The sequence below is a fragment of the Silene latifolia genome, chromosome 5 (genome assembly GCF_048544455.1).
Source record: "Silene latifolia isolate original U9 population chromosome 5, ASM4854445v1, whole genome shotgun sequence".
Lineage (NCBI taxonomy): Eukaryota > Viridiplantae > Streptophyta > Magnoliopsida > Caryophyllales > Caryophyllaceae > Silene > Silene latifolia.
The window spans coordinates 9,229,670-9,244,551 of NC_133530.1; the positions used below are offsets into that span (position 1 = coordinate 9,229,670).

Sequence of the window (14,882 nt, forward strand, 5' to 3'; positions counted from 1 at the left end):
AGTAATAATATGGGAATAGAATGTGTGGAGAGTGAGAGAGAAGCTTTGCTTGAGTTCAAACGTGGCATTAGTGTCGACCGTTGTGGACTCCTTGATTCTTGGGGAGTTAATCGGTATTGTTGTCAGTGGCGGCGCGGTATTCAGTGTCACAATCACTCTGGTCAAGTCATTGCCCTCCGTCTTCCAACACCCGAAAATTACTATAATAATCACAATGACGAGTCTTGTTTAGAAGGTACACTTGGTGTATCTTTACTTGGTTATAATCACTTAGACTTTAGTTATAATCGTTTTCGAGGAAATATACCCAAGTTTATAGGCTCACTTTCTAAATTAGAGCACCTTAACCTCTCTAATATTGGGTCGATTAGGTATCGTTCCTCATGAGATTGGAAATCTTTCTAGATTAATATCTCTTGAACTTAATTGTGACTTTTCTTCCAGTAATATGAGGGTGGAAAGCTTGCGTTGGCTTTCGCAACTAAGGTTGCTAAGGGTGGTGGACTTGAGTGGTATTGATTTAAGTGTAGCTACAAGCAGTTGGCTCTCTATCATTAACAATCTACCTTTCTTACGTATCCTTCGCTTGAATAATTGCAATCTATCTCTAAAGTTGTCTTCCTCTCTTTCGTATATTAATTCTTCGACAACCCTTGATATTGTTAGCCTTTCTGGAAATAACTTGAATGATACATCCATATTTGAGTGGTTGTCCCACTTAGGTGGAGTCGCAACCAACCTTGTTAAACTTGACGTCTCTGCTAATAATCAACAACTGTTTGGAAGTAATTTCCAACAGACTGGGCATGCTATGAATTTCCTCCGTAGCTTATGTAGTTTACAACTCCTAGATTTATATTACACCAGTCTCAACTACGACTTTTCAGACATAATTCAATCCTTGTCAAATTGTTCACACAAGTCACTAGTGTCTCTAGATTTAATGGGAAACCAAGTATGGGGCTCCATTACTGACAACCTGGGAAACCTCTCAAATTGTTCACACAAGTCACTAGTTAATCTACTTATATTAGGATAATTTTATTAAAATATATTTGATCTACTTATATTAGGATAATTTTAATAAAATTTGTTTTAAATACTAAGAAATCTACTTTTATTAGGACAATTTTATCTATTTAACTTTTTTCGAAATCTACTCTTGTTAGGATTTCTAAAAAAGTTGGACTCTCTAATATCGCTTGAAAAGTTTATGCTTTATATATACTAGATTTAATGCCCGTGCGATGCACGGACCTACTGTTAATGGTCTATCATGTATAGGACTAATGATAGCAAGGCATATGGGATTAGGTCGATCGACAGATCCTTAAATCTTACTCGCCAACGATATTTCGAGAATGTGGTTAATTAAAGAGAGATTATATTATGTTAGGAACTTCTATTTTAGGTCTTGTTCTTTTCGGCTGAGAGAGGTTGAACTGAACTGAATGGAGCCGAGTTGAACTGAAATGAACTGAATGGAGTTGAAGTAATAGTTAATTTGAAAAGAGTTGTGCTGAACTGAACTGAATGGAGTTAAATTGCACTGAACTGATCTGAATGGAGTTGGGCTAAACTGAATGGAGCTGGAGTAAAGTTGAGCTGAACTGAACGGAGTGACGTTGAGTAGAAATGAACTGAATACTTCTTATCTTTTAAATTTTATCTATGCTATATTATAAATTATAATTTCTTAATTATTATATTCTATTGATGATTTTGTTGGCCACTACTTTAATCTTTCAATTAATATCCTTTAAGATAGAGATATTTATCTTAACATTAAACTAAATCTAGTATATTTAATGCACATACCATTTTTAATATTATGTTATATAAATACCGTTGCACTATAGAAAATCATTACAAACAAATCTCTTTTTGAAAAGACACAATCAAAATTAGACCGCGTGTTAATTAACCTACGCACGCATCCTAACACATTTTCTACATTGCATCCTTTTTTTTCTTTTTCTTTTTTTTTTTTTTTTTTTTTTTTTGATGACGAGGGGGTTGAGTCCCCCCCGGGCCCATGCATTCCCGCACCACCACATGGACCATGTAAGCCACCCCCTTCGGGGGCTGCAGTGGCCAAGTGATCATCGCCCCAGCTGGTAGTCGAACCTGGGACCTCTCAACTCCTGCATTTCTGCAAGCTTTAAGGTTTAACCCAGCTACCACTAGACTAACACCACTGGGTTCTTTTTTTTTTTTTTTTTCTTTTTTACTTCTACAGGGTATCCCTCTTTTGTTATAAAAACAACAATGTAACTTAGATGTATGTAACTAAGAAGTTCTATAAGTAACCGGTTGATGTCACCCTTAGTGTCAACTGCGTCTCTATATTCGATTGATGTAGAAACACAAAAATTTAATACCATCTCATTATCATCATTATCTCATAATCCCTTCTTTTTAATCATTTCTACACATTATTTGCGAAATACATGTTAATTATATTTAAATTAAATATATATAATTTATTAAAATAGGGGAATATAATTTCTATTTGTCATCCTTTAAAATATTTACTAAAATCAAATGATTGACCCACTCACATAATAAGAACGCAGACTGTAAGGAAGATCAGGCAGGGAGCCGTGTAAAAATACTAAACTTTATAGTAATCCTAATGTGAGAGTTCTTATATAACTCAAATTCTAAAATAAAACAGTCTTATAACATTCTTTTGTATATTGATTATTATATTTCAACTTCTATATTATAATCTCTATGTAGTAGTAGTTGTATGAAACTCAATTACACAGATACTGTCTGAATGTGCTATTCATTATTATTTTTCTTTTAGGTCACAATTGGATTTGTCTAAGACGGTTTAATTTTATAGAAAGATAATGTAAATCGGACCTAAACATAAGTACATAACGATATTAGCAGGTAAGCGTAGTTATAAGAGAAATCTATTTTACGATTTTACAGTAAACTTATGTGAGACCGTCTTACATACCTACGTAGTATTTGTGTAAGGTGAAAGGAGTAGTGTTTTGAGTTATGTCACACGTTTTGCACAAGTCATTCAGTTATTATTGCTATGCGCCGATTTATCGATTACGCACATAATAATATATATACGACGTACTGGAATAGTTTCATTTAAATTCCTTTCATAAGAGTACCTTAATATTGAATTAGTGAGAATAAAAATACTTACATGTCGTCTGTAATTTCTCTTATAAAATGCCATGGTCGTCCACTCGTCCTAAGAATCTTGGAGGACCTATTTTGTTGCTATAACATATCTTCCTAATCTAATTTTTATGTCATTACTAAAAGACTTAGCCGAACAATCTCACATATCACACACAAACTCACAAAACCACAGTCAACATCAACGTGTATGTGTGTCGCCAAGGGCCACTAATGTTAGTTTTTTATATGTTGATTATTTATTAAATGTTAAATGTGAGCAAGGTATTTAGAGTGGGAGAGATGGTTGTATAAAATGCTTTATTATTTATCTTGTTTGATGATGTATGTGTATTTTTCTTACATGATACAAATTGGGAAGACATGAGCCTATTTATAGGCCTTTGCATGTCGGTGCATTTCACCTCTTATTTCTTCTTTTAAACTCTAGATAATTCTAGGATTATGAAGCATTGATACAAAGATATTAATCTATATAGCTATGCCTAGATTTTTCTAGATTAACCCGTATTTAACACTCCCCCTTAATCTTGAAAAATCTTGGCCTTTGAGTAGCTCGTTGAACTCGACAATTCCTATTGGCTGGAATTGTTTCTGTGAGTATGTTGGGTGACTGCTTCCCCGTCTTACTTAATTATACTCGGTCTCTTGGTCTTCCAACAATTGTAAAATGAAGTTTTATCTTGATGTGCTTCGACTTGCTGTGAAAAACAGCGTCTCTTATAATCACAATGGTCATGTCTGAGTTGAGACTCGTATTTTTGGATGAAGTGCTTCGTATTATCCTTGTTCTTGTTCTTCCAGCCCATGACTTCTTTGTATTTTGACTTGTCCACAAGTTCCCTTTTTTTTTTAACTTTAACTGCTTCTTGAAAACTTGACGATTCCCGAGCTGTGAGTACCATTATGGCTTGGCCACAATCAAAGTCATTTTGCGGAGATGGAGGTTGTTTTTCTTGATATTGTGGACTTCGTAATTTCTGATTTTTTGAAGATGGGTTTAAAGTTTTTGGTTTTGGGCAGTTTGAAATGTTTGATATTTGAGGTGTTTGTTTTTGTGTAATTGATTTTTGTGTGTTTAAGGGCATTTTTAATGGAAAAGTTTTGTTTGCGGCCATGTGTACGGAAGCTATTAATTGGCCATTTTTCTTGTCGTAAATAAGGCATTTGTTGTAGTCAAATTTCACCATATATCCTCTTCGTATCAGTTGTCCAACACTTAGTAAATTTTGTGCTAGGCCCGGGACATATAAGACTTCATGAATGAATTTAGTGAAGCCGTTTGGAGTTTTAACGGCTACAATTCCTTTACCCGCAACTTCTTGGATTCGCCCGTCGCCAAGAGTAATTTGAGATTTTATACTTTCATTTAGACTGACGAATGCATTTTTATTGCCAGTCATGTGGTTGGAACAACCGCTGTCAATATACCAAATATCGGTAGATTTTTCCTCCACATTTAAGCAAGAGTAAGGGGGTGTTTGGTTCACCCAAAAAAAGGTATGAGGTATGGGTTTGGAATGAGCCAAACCCATTCCAAGTGTTTGTTTGGCAAATACAAGGGTTTCATACTCATACTTCAAACCCATGAGGTATGGATTTCTCATACTCAAGGAGGGGGGTGGGTATGAGATTGATACCCACGAGTATCAAACTAAATTGATCAAAAATATGAAAAAACAAATTATAGCATATTGTAAATCCAATTTTTTATATACTTTTTTGGTTAACTAATCATTTTCATGATTTTATAATATTGAAAATTATTATGTATAATACTTTAATTTACGCATTTTAACCTTAATTGATGTTCAAACCCATACCACTCAAAAATGAACCAAACACAAGGTATGAGGAATCAAGTTCCAAACCCATACCACCCGGGTATGATTCCCGATTCCAACCCCATACCCGTGCACGAAACAAACGCCCCCTAAAACATTTGTCCACCATATTCATTTTCTTCAATGAAATTTGCCTCATCTTCTTTCCGGAACCAACAATCTTTTTCAAAGTGGGTGTGTCTTATACACCTCTTACATTTGTACCAACAATTTTCCGTTTTTTGATTGTTTTTCTTGCATAGTTGACAATAAAACTCTGTTTGGTTATATGGTTGGTTCCTTTGATTGTTATAAACACCTCTCCCCCTAATGTGATTATTTGAATTTCTTTTGTTTTGATAGTTTTTGTTATTGTTTTGGCCATTAAATTTTAATTTGGCCTGAAATGCTTGTTCTAGTGGCTCGTCAGAAAATCTTTTCATTCTTTCTTCATGAGCTTGTAGTGAGCTCATTAATTCAGTTATTGTAAGTTCTTTTAAATCTTTTGACTCTTTTATGGCGGCCACTATGTGTTCAAATTTTTTCGGAAGACTTCTTAATATATTTGGAGTTAATTTTTGTATCTTCAATCGTATCACCGTATGAACGAATTTGATTAACAATGTTAGTGGTACGATTAAAGAATGCTTCTATATTCTCGTCTTCCGACATTAGTAAATTTTCAAAATCTCTCCATAAAGTTTGGAGTTTAATAGTAATTACCTTGCCAGAGCCCTTGTATGTATTTTCCAGGATCGTCCAAGCCTCCTTTGATGATGCAGCGGAAATGACTCGTGGGAGTATTGTCTCGTCGAGTCCTCGATAAATCAAAGAAAGGGCATAGTGATCCCTCTTTTGATTTTCGATATATAAATTTTTCTTGGTGGCGTCCCAAGATGCTTCCTCGACTGTATTTTTGGGTTTTTCATACCCACTTTGGACTAAGTCCCATAGTCCTTATGAGATGAATATTGATTTCATTTGGGTACACCAAAGGTCATATTTCTCACCTTTAAATGTAGGTACCCAATTTACTTGTATTGTGTTGGACATGTTTTAAATGTGTAAATTTATTTGGGACTAATTTTAATTTGCTAGTGTTTATTGTTTTCGGAGTACTTGGTTAGAATGGCTCTGATGCCACTGTTAGTTTTTTATATGTTGATTATTTGTTAAATGTTAAATGTGAGCAAGGTATTCAGAGTGGGAGAGATGGTTGTATAAAATGCTTTATTATTTATCTTGTTTGATGATGTATGTTTATTTTTCTTACATGATACAAATTGGGAAGACATGAGCCTATTTATAGGCCTTTGCATGTCGGTGCATTTCACCTCTTATTTCTTCTTTTAACCTCTAGATAATTCTAGGATTATGAAGCATTGATACAAAGATATTAATCTATATAGCTATGCCTAGATTTTTCTAGATTAACCTATATTTAACAACTAACATATGAGAACATTTGATAAAAAAAAATGTTAAAGTGTGGTTTGCGAATTTTTTTCTTAAATGGGGTTCAAACCGAAAATAATTACAAAAATGGGGTTCATTTCAAAGTATTTACAAGAAATGGGTCCACGTCATTAATCTTTTTTTTTTTTTCATAAAATTAAACTTCTCGCTGCCTCATACAGCGAGTAGTCATCAGTTTGCTATTTAAAAAGTCCGTCGACACTCTCACTTCGGCGTTTCCGTTCTCGACCACCAATCAATGAACTACCGCCACTATTATCTTCTTTTTACTTTGCTCATCATATACAAATAATTTTTTGAGTTATTAGCCTCGTAGTTAGGACAGAAAATGGCCCGCAATATCACCGCTCACAAACTTGCTTTTACGATTTCGGGTTTTCTAATTAGCAGCCAATTTTCATTTTCACCTAATCTATTGGGATCAAATCTTGAAGATTGGTTTTCTAAGAAGCATCCTAGTCTACTCAACAATCGATCATAACGAATGCTTGTACAATTACAGTCAACCTTCATAAACTTCAGTACATAGATTTTGCTTCTCGGTTCAATGTTTGATTGACGATGAGTATTTCAGATATCATATACAGAGGTTTCGACACTTGCCCCTTAATTTAAAGTATGTGAACCATGAATCAATGAATAAGTAAATTACTCACGCTGCAATTGAAGAAGAGGAAGAAGAGAGTTGTGGTGGACTGGTGGTAGTTTCGTTGAACGTATGTACACCGAAATCGTAAAAGCAAGTTTGTGAGCGGCCATATTGCGGGCCATTTTCTGTCCTTACTAAAAAGCTAATAACCCAAAAAAAATATTTTTATAGGTTGAGCAAAGTAAGAAGAAGATAATGGTGGTGGTAGTTTGCTGTTTGGTGGTCGGAGCAAGGAGAACGGAGACGTCGAAGCTAGAGTGTTGAGGGAATTATTTAAATGGCAAACTAATGACTACTCGCTGTGTGAGGCAGCGACAAGTTCAATTTATGTAAAAAAAAAATAAAGATTAATGACGTGGACTCATTTCTTGTAAATACTTTGAAATAAACTCCATTTTTGTAATTATTTTCGGTTTGAACCCTATTTAAGAAAAAAATTCGTGGTTTGCAGTGTGTTCTTTTAAAGGGTAAAAGTAATTTGTCAACGATCTTTGGAATCGGTCAGTGGTAAATTTTATCTCATAAATCAAACGAAGGATGCCCTCAAAAGCTACGTGAAGATAGCGATAATAGGACGAGCCGAATTGTCAGATGCTGTTTTGAGATCCCTAGTTTATAAGAAAATTATTTTTCTTTGGTTGCCATTAGATTTATTTTCGATTATAATTATTCTTTATAAGTACCGTATGACGTTTTATTAATGAATTGTTCTTTTCTCTCAAAAAAACAATAAATGTATCTTCAAAAAAGTATTGCGAGTGTTCATAAAAACTCGAGGTTTTGACTTTAAGAAATGAAACTAAAAAGTTTAAATAACCAAGCATTACAGACCACATTATTGCAAAAGTATCTATTTTCTAATTCGACTTATATATTACTCGTAATATTTATGGGTCACTATTTAAATTGATATCTCACAACTTTTACTCATTAACTTCAATTTTAACTAATTGTTATCTTATACACAAAAACTTGGAGGGATCGGTTAAATCTACCATGTCTTAAATGTAGGACGTTTGAGTAATTACATAACTCATCGAAATCATGTCTCGTGCTTGTCTACACATTAGCATTATCGAAATCACTCAACCCGTACCAAAACCCATTCTATTTTGTAGAATCGTCAAAATCGCCACCAATAATAATTCTACTTCAAATAATACGGAGTATTAGATTGCACACAAAGGCTCATTAGCTGCTTCGAAAATTAAAAGTCCAAATTTAGAACTATGGTCCTGTATCTTGTCATGTTTGATATTTCCTCGAGTATGTAAGTATGTTAAGGATCTCACATTACTCTACCTCTTTAATAATGATAGCGAAGGATGTCCATCCTCACTTTACCGTCTTCTGTCACTGTATTTTGGCATTCAGATCCTCTATACTGCTCAATTAATTCTACAAAGGCTCACTCTACATGAAAGCTTTACGGATTTTAAATAATTACCATGAATACAAAATCCCATACACCAATAGAAATAGCAAAAACAATATATTTGGGAACGAATATGATACATAGTTCAGACACATGATATGAATTTTCTTTTATGGACAATTAGGTACACAAATCCAAATAAAATACTAATAGCAAAATTTGATCACGTTAAGAAGTTGGGTCCTACTACATTGTTTTGACAAAATTTATCTATAAGGAGTACACGACACCGTATATTATAGTATTTATCATGTTAAGTATTTCACCGAAGTTGGACTCTCTATAATCGCTCGAAAAAAGCTTCCTTTATTAATATAGATAGATAGATAGATAGATACTAGATTTAATGTCCGGCGATGCCCGGCCAATTTGTAATATCATATGATTGTGATGTAACAATACTCTAAGGGGTTGAACTGAACATATAGAAACTGAATTAAATTTGTAGGAGCTTTTCTGAACTGAACTTATAGGAGCTGAACTGAACTTAGAATAGCTTAACTTATAGAAAATGGGTATAAATTAAGCATAAACTGAACTTATAAGAGCTTAACTTTTCTCAACTAAACTTATAATAGCTGAAGTGAACTCTTTCTGACTTTCTATAGCTGAACTGAACTGAATGAAGCTGAGCTGAATTTGAACTGAATGAACTGAACTGAAATGAACGGAGCTGAACTAAACTGAATTTACTGAATTAAACTAAGCTGAATAGAGCTAAACTAAATTTTAGTGAGCTGAAAATAAGACAGAAAGAACACGACCTAAATCTAAAAGAAGTTCAAGGTTTGACGGTCGTGTATTTCAATGCATGGCCCGTAGTAGAAAAACAAATTAATTTAAGAGTCTCTATTAAGTAGTTAAGGTCGTACAATGTGTAATTTTCTTGTTGCTGAATTGCTAGCTTTTGTTTAGCTTTTATGATACTCCGTCATATATTTCGATTTCTATTGTTTCTGATCATTCGAAGATGTGTAAAACCAATTAATAGGAATATTCTTCGTTTGATTGATCAATTGTAATATATAATTTTTGTATGCATGTTACAGCATATAGTAGGCATACACAATTTTAAGTCGAATCTATCTCAGAATTTGACTATTTCTCTCTTTTGTTTATGCTCTTAGACATTATCTCTTTTTTAATTTATTAACTTTTTACATATATGATATTCTTGGTATTATATAAATGAAGTAGTCTGTAACATTTAGAAATTCTAATATTACACGAAAGTCTATCTTAAAATTTGGACAGACCAATTTGGTTTTAGTTCAAAGGGCGTCATATTTAATTGATAAAAACCTCTTTCAAATTATAAAAGTAATCAAAATTTATATATGGAATATTTTGTTATTATCTTCTTTAATTTAGATATGATCTTTTAAGTGGAACCTAATCTAGTAGGATGAAGAATCACTATTATAAGAACAAGAAGAATACAATTAATTATGAATGGTACGAGCAAATTGGGTACCAATACTAAAAGTAAACATAAAAACATGAACCACAAAATTAATGTAATCACTTTGACATTGTCAAACCATTACAGGCTAGGTTAATTACTCATCAGTAGCCTTTGTTTTGTTAGTTAGTGCAGAAATTAGTGATTCTTCTTGAAAAGTCATGCCCAACTTACATTCCAGTAGATGAAGACAATACTACTTCACATCATCAAGTCGTTGCACGACTTAAAAAGCATTACAACCATTGGGAATGGAGCGAGTTTTAGTCCTTTTTTCTTGTGGACTGAATGTGTGTAAAAATTGAACCGACCTGAATAAAACTGAAAATTAATTAAGTCCAAATGAAAATGACCTTTAGCTATTTCACAAAATTACAAGTCGTAATACCGTAATTCTTGGACACGCCCCGAAATCCGGATTAGTCGGCCAAATGTGGTTCGGATTACCGGATGGTTTAGACCAAAAAAAACAAAAAAAAAAAAAAAATTACAAGTCGTGAAAAAAATGAGTAGAGACCTCTATATAAACATACGCCAACAAGCTATTAACTAAACCACTCACACAATTTGTTCGACGCACATTTATAGTTTCATCCACAACATTAAAGATAAAATGAGTCCTCAATTTACCTCCAAATCATATGATCAATCTCTTTTTCTTCTTCTATTGTGTGTTTGCTTGACCTATTTTGGTTGTCATGCTAGTATACAATGCGTGGAGAGCGAGAGAGATGCACTGCTTGAGTTCAAACATGGTATTCGTGTCGACCGTTGTGGACTCCTTGATTCTTGGAGTGTCACTCCAGATTGCTGCCTGTGGAGCGGTATTCAGTGTCACAATCTCTCTGGCCACGTGATCGCCGTCGATCTTCCTACACTGGTATCATACTACTCTGTTAATCAGGATGTCTGCCTAGAAGGTACAATCGGTATATCTCTACTTGAGTTGAAACATTTAAAATACTTAAACCTCAGTCGAAATTATTTTGGAGGACATCTACCCAAGTTTATAGGCTCACTTACTAACTTAGAGCACCTTGACCTTTCCCATGTTGGGTTTACTGGAGTCGTTCCTAATGAGATTGGAAATCTCTCTAAATTATTATCTTTTAATCTTCATTGTGCATATCATGATTACGATTATGATATGAAGGTTGAAAGCTTGCAGTGGCTATCACAACTAAGGTTGCTGAGGGAGTTGGATTTGGGTGGTATTGATTTGAGTTTAACTACAAACAATTGGTTATCTATTGTTAACAACCTCCCTCACTTACGTGCCCTTCGATTTGATAACTGTAACTTATCCCTGAAGTTGCCTTCATCTCTTTCATATATTAATTCTTCCACAACCATTAGTACTATTAGCCTTGTAGAAAATAACTTCAACGATACATCAATATTTGAGTGGTTGTCGAATTTGAACGGACTTGAGAGCAGCCTTGTTTACCTTGACCTCTCTGATAACTCTCAACTGTTTGGAAGTACTTTCCAACTGTCCAACAATACTTGGAATTTCCTTGGTAACTTATGTAGTTTGCAAACTCTAGGTTTAAGGAATACCGGTCTTAAGTACAACTTCTCAGAGATTATCCAATTTTTATCTGCATGTTCACACCAATCACTAATGTTTTTAGATTTAAATGGTAATCAATTGTGGGGCTCCATTACTGACAACATTGGCAACCTTTCATACTTGAGGGTATTATACGTTTTTGGGAATCAGCTTAACGGCACTATTAGTGAAGCACTTTGGGGACTTCCTAAGCTTGAAGCGTTGGATCTTGGTTGGAATTCTTTTAAGGGAGTTTTAACGAGTGTACATTTCTCAAATCTTTCCAATTTACGTTTTTTAAGCTTGGATTTAAACATAGAAGTGGTGGTTAACATTAGTGCCAATTGGATTCCTCCATTTCAATTACAAGAACTCCATTTGAGCTCATGTAAGGTTGGCCCAGATTTTCCAATGTGGCTTATAACTCAAAAAAACTTGACATATATTGATATATCTAACACTGGTATTTCAAGCATGATCCCTAATTCTTTTTTCAACTCGTTATCACCCAAATTAGAGAACTTAATAATGTCTCAAAACATGATGTATGGGCTACTTCCAAATGCATCAATCACATTTGATTCCACGGTAATAGTAGACTTGAGCTCAAACAATTTCGTCGGCACAATACCACCGTTTTTGAATTTTGTGAACGTGTTACATCTCAACAACAACCACTTTTCTCAAGGTCTTGTTTCTTTTTTGTGCCCGCAAGCCAAAATGCCTCTAATCGTTCTCGATCTTTCAAATAACTCATTTTCAGAGAAACTCCCTGATTGTTGGGGTTACTTTGATAATTTATCAATCTTACGCCTCAAAAACAACAAGATTTGGGGAAATCTGCCTAACTCTATCGGTTCACTAAATAAGCTCAGTTTGCTGCAGTTGAGCAACAATAATCTTTCGGGTGAACTCCCTATGTCCCTACTGAATTGGAGATCTTTGATTAGTCTAGATCTTGCCTATAATTCACTGTCTGGGTACATACCCTATGCCGTTGGAAATTATCTTAAAAATCTTAGCATCATGACCCTCCAATATAATAACTTTTCTGGAGCCTTACCTTTAAGCGTGTGTCATCTCACTCGACTTCAAATATTAGATCTTTCCAACAACCGCATTAGTGGAACCATCCCAAGATGCATATACAATCTCCAAGGCATGGTTAACACAACTAATGTCTTACAATATGCCTCCCTTGATTTAACATATTTAGAATATTCCATTCCGTATGATCTCACTGATAACCCATCGATAATGTGGAAAAGAAAAGAACAAAATTTTGGAGGAGGACATGATTCAGTTGGACTCGTAAAAGCCATAGATTTATCTAGCAATCTACTGGAAGGACATATGCCTGACGAAATTTCAAGCCTTATTGGTTTAGTATCCATAAATTTGTCAAGAAATCAATTGAGCGGAGTTATCCCGTCGAGGATAGGTCAGTTGACTTCTCTGGAATCTCTTGATTTATCACATAATGAACTTTCCGGTGAAATCCCAACTAGTTTGGCTAAAATAAGTACTCTAGAAGTATTGGACTTGTCGTATAATAACTTGTCTGGAATGATTCCTGATGGCACTCAACTACAAAGTTTCGACACTTCATCATACGCGGGAAACCTTGGACTTTGTGGAGCACCACTACCTAAATGTCATGAAGATGAAGGGGCAATAACTCCGAAAAATATAGACAAAGAGCAGCGTAGCGATAACTTTAAGCTAGGGCTGTACATAAGTGTTGTGCTTGGTTTTATCTTTGGATTTTGGGGAGTTTGTGGTACTTTAGTTGTCAAAACATCTTGGAGACATGCCTTCTTCCGGTTCTATGACAACATTAAAGACCGGATTTATGTGATGGTGGTTGTGAATATAGCCAGAGTTTGCAGGAGAACTTGAGATCATCTCGTAAGTCTTTCTAAATTTATATTCTAATGAACTGCTTTTGTATATATGTAATTTATTTTTGTGTCAAAATTGATTCTGCAGTTTGCTAATTTTTTTTTTCAGGGGCTGCCGATATTGCTTTCAAGGAATATATTAGGATCTCCTGTTATGATCGATTGGTAGTCGTCAAATGGTGACATCAAGTTCATGTTTTTGATTTTAGTTGAGTTAAATTTGGAGTTGCAATAAAATCTCAATATCATTTGTATCAGCGTTTATACGGCATTGTGTTCACCGAGTAGTATATCAGGTCTTCCAATACTAATTCGCCTCTGTAATTGATATACGATTAATTTACTTCTAATTCCCCTCTTTCTTTTATGCATATCGTCTCGTATCGAGTCGGTTTCGGGTGCTTTTCCTTGCATTTTGTGCCCAATCCCCGTACTTGTTATTTTGTGTATTCTTTTGCAGGAACCGATCCGAGTATAGAAGAATTGGGGCAAGAAAGGCATCCCATTGCCTTTACATGAAGAAGAGGTGAAGAAATGCTGAAGGCAGTGTTCTGCCGGCAGGCCGGCAGCCGGCCCACCGGCAGAGCACCCCCCCCCCCCCAGCCAAGCCAGAAGTTGAAGAAATCACTGAGTGTTGTGTTCTGCCGGCAGGCCGACAGCCGGCCCACCGGTAAAACACAGCAGAAAGAATTAATTCAAGTTTTAGAGGAAAAAGAAGCTTGACCTCGCTGCCGGGAGAAGCGCCGGCAGCCGGTCAACCTGTAAAGCACATCTCAAGGAAGAAGAAAAAGACCTGAAGGTAGTGTTCTGCCGGCAGGCCGGCAGCCGGTCCACCGGCAGAACACATTTGCCAGATGTTTTATTTAACTTGCACGGTTCTGCCGGTAGGAGCGCCGGCAGCCGGTCCACCGGCAGAACGCAACAACGACGGATTTGGGCTTTTTCTCTCTTTTCTCCTCTTTTCTTCTTAATCTTATACAAGCCTATAAATACCCCCCTCCTTAAACCCTTTGTACACAGAACCCTAGATCTAAGAATATTTCCCTTTCCAAGTTTCAAACCTTGTTAATCATTTTGTTAATCATTCCTTAATTATACTAGTTCTTCAATTAATTAGTAATTGGAGTTGGGTTGTAAGAAGAATTGAAGGTTCCCCCTTCTTTAATTTTCTATCCTAATTCCTTTCTTACTATTTGATTGGTATTATTTCTCTCCCTATTTTCATTTGTTTACATTTGTTCTTCCTTCAAGTTTGTTTGATTGTTTTTGATAAATTTGCATCTTTGTTGTTTAATTGTTGTTGTTTTCACCATTGTTAATCTTTTCATTGTTCATCTTTTCATTATTTCTCTTTCCTTTGTTCACCCTTACTAGTTGTCCTCAAAGACTTAATCTTTGAGTTGATTGTGTTAA

General features: G+C 35.0%; 2 protein-coding genes across 2 annotated transcripts; both read left to right on the forward strand.

Moving 5' to 3' along the window:
* The first annotated feature begins 10,629 nt into the window (after nt 1-10,629).
* Nucleotides 10,630-11,881, forward strand: LOC141654782 (receptor-like protein EIX1). The gene is made up of 3 exons (XM_074461898.1): nt 10,630-11,536; nt 11,651-11,800; nt 11,871-11,881. The coding sequence occupies exons 1-3, from the start codon at nt 10,630-10,632 to the stop codon at nt 11,879-11,881; spliced, it is 1,068 nt and encodes a 355-aa protein (XP_074317999.1).
* An 8-nt stretch (nt 11,882-11,889) lies between these two features.
* LOC141656654 (receptor-like protein EIX2) lies at nt 11,890-13,794 on the forward strand. Its single transcript, XM_074463626.1, has 2 exons — nt 11,890-13,476; nt 13,579-13,794. The coding sequence occupies exon 1, from the start codon at nt 11,980-11,982 to the stop codon at nt 13,465-13,467; it is 1,488 nt and encodes a 495-aa protein (XP_074319727.1). The 5' UTR covers nt 11,890-11,979; the 3' UTR covers nt 13,468-13,476; nt 13,579-13,794.
* The last annotated feature ends 1,088 nt before the right edge of the window (nt 13,795-14,882 follow it).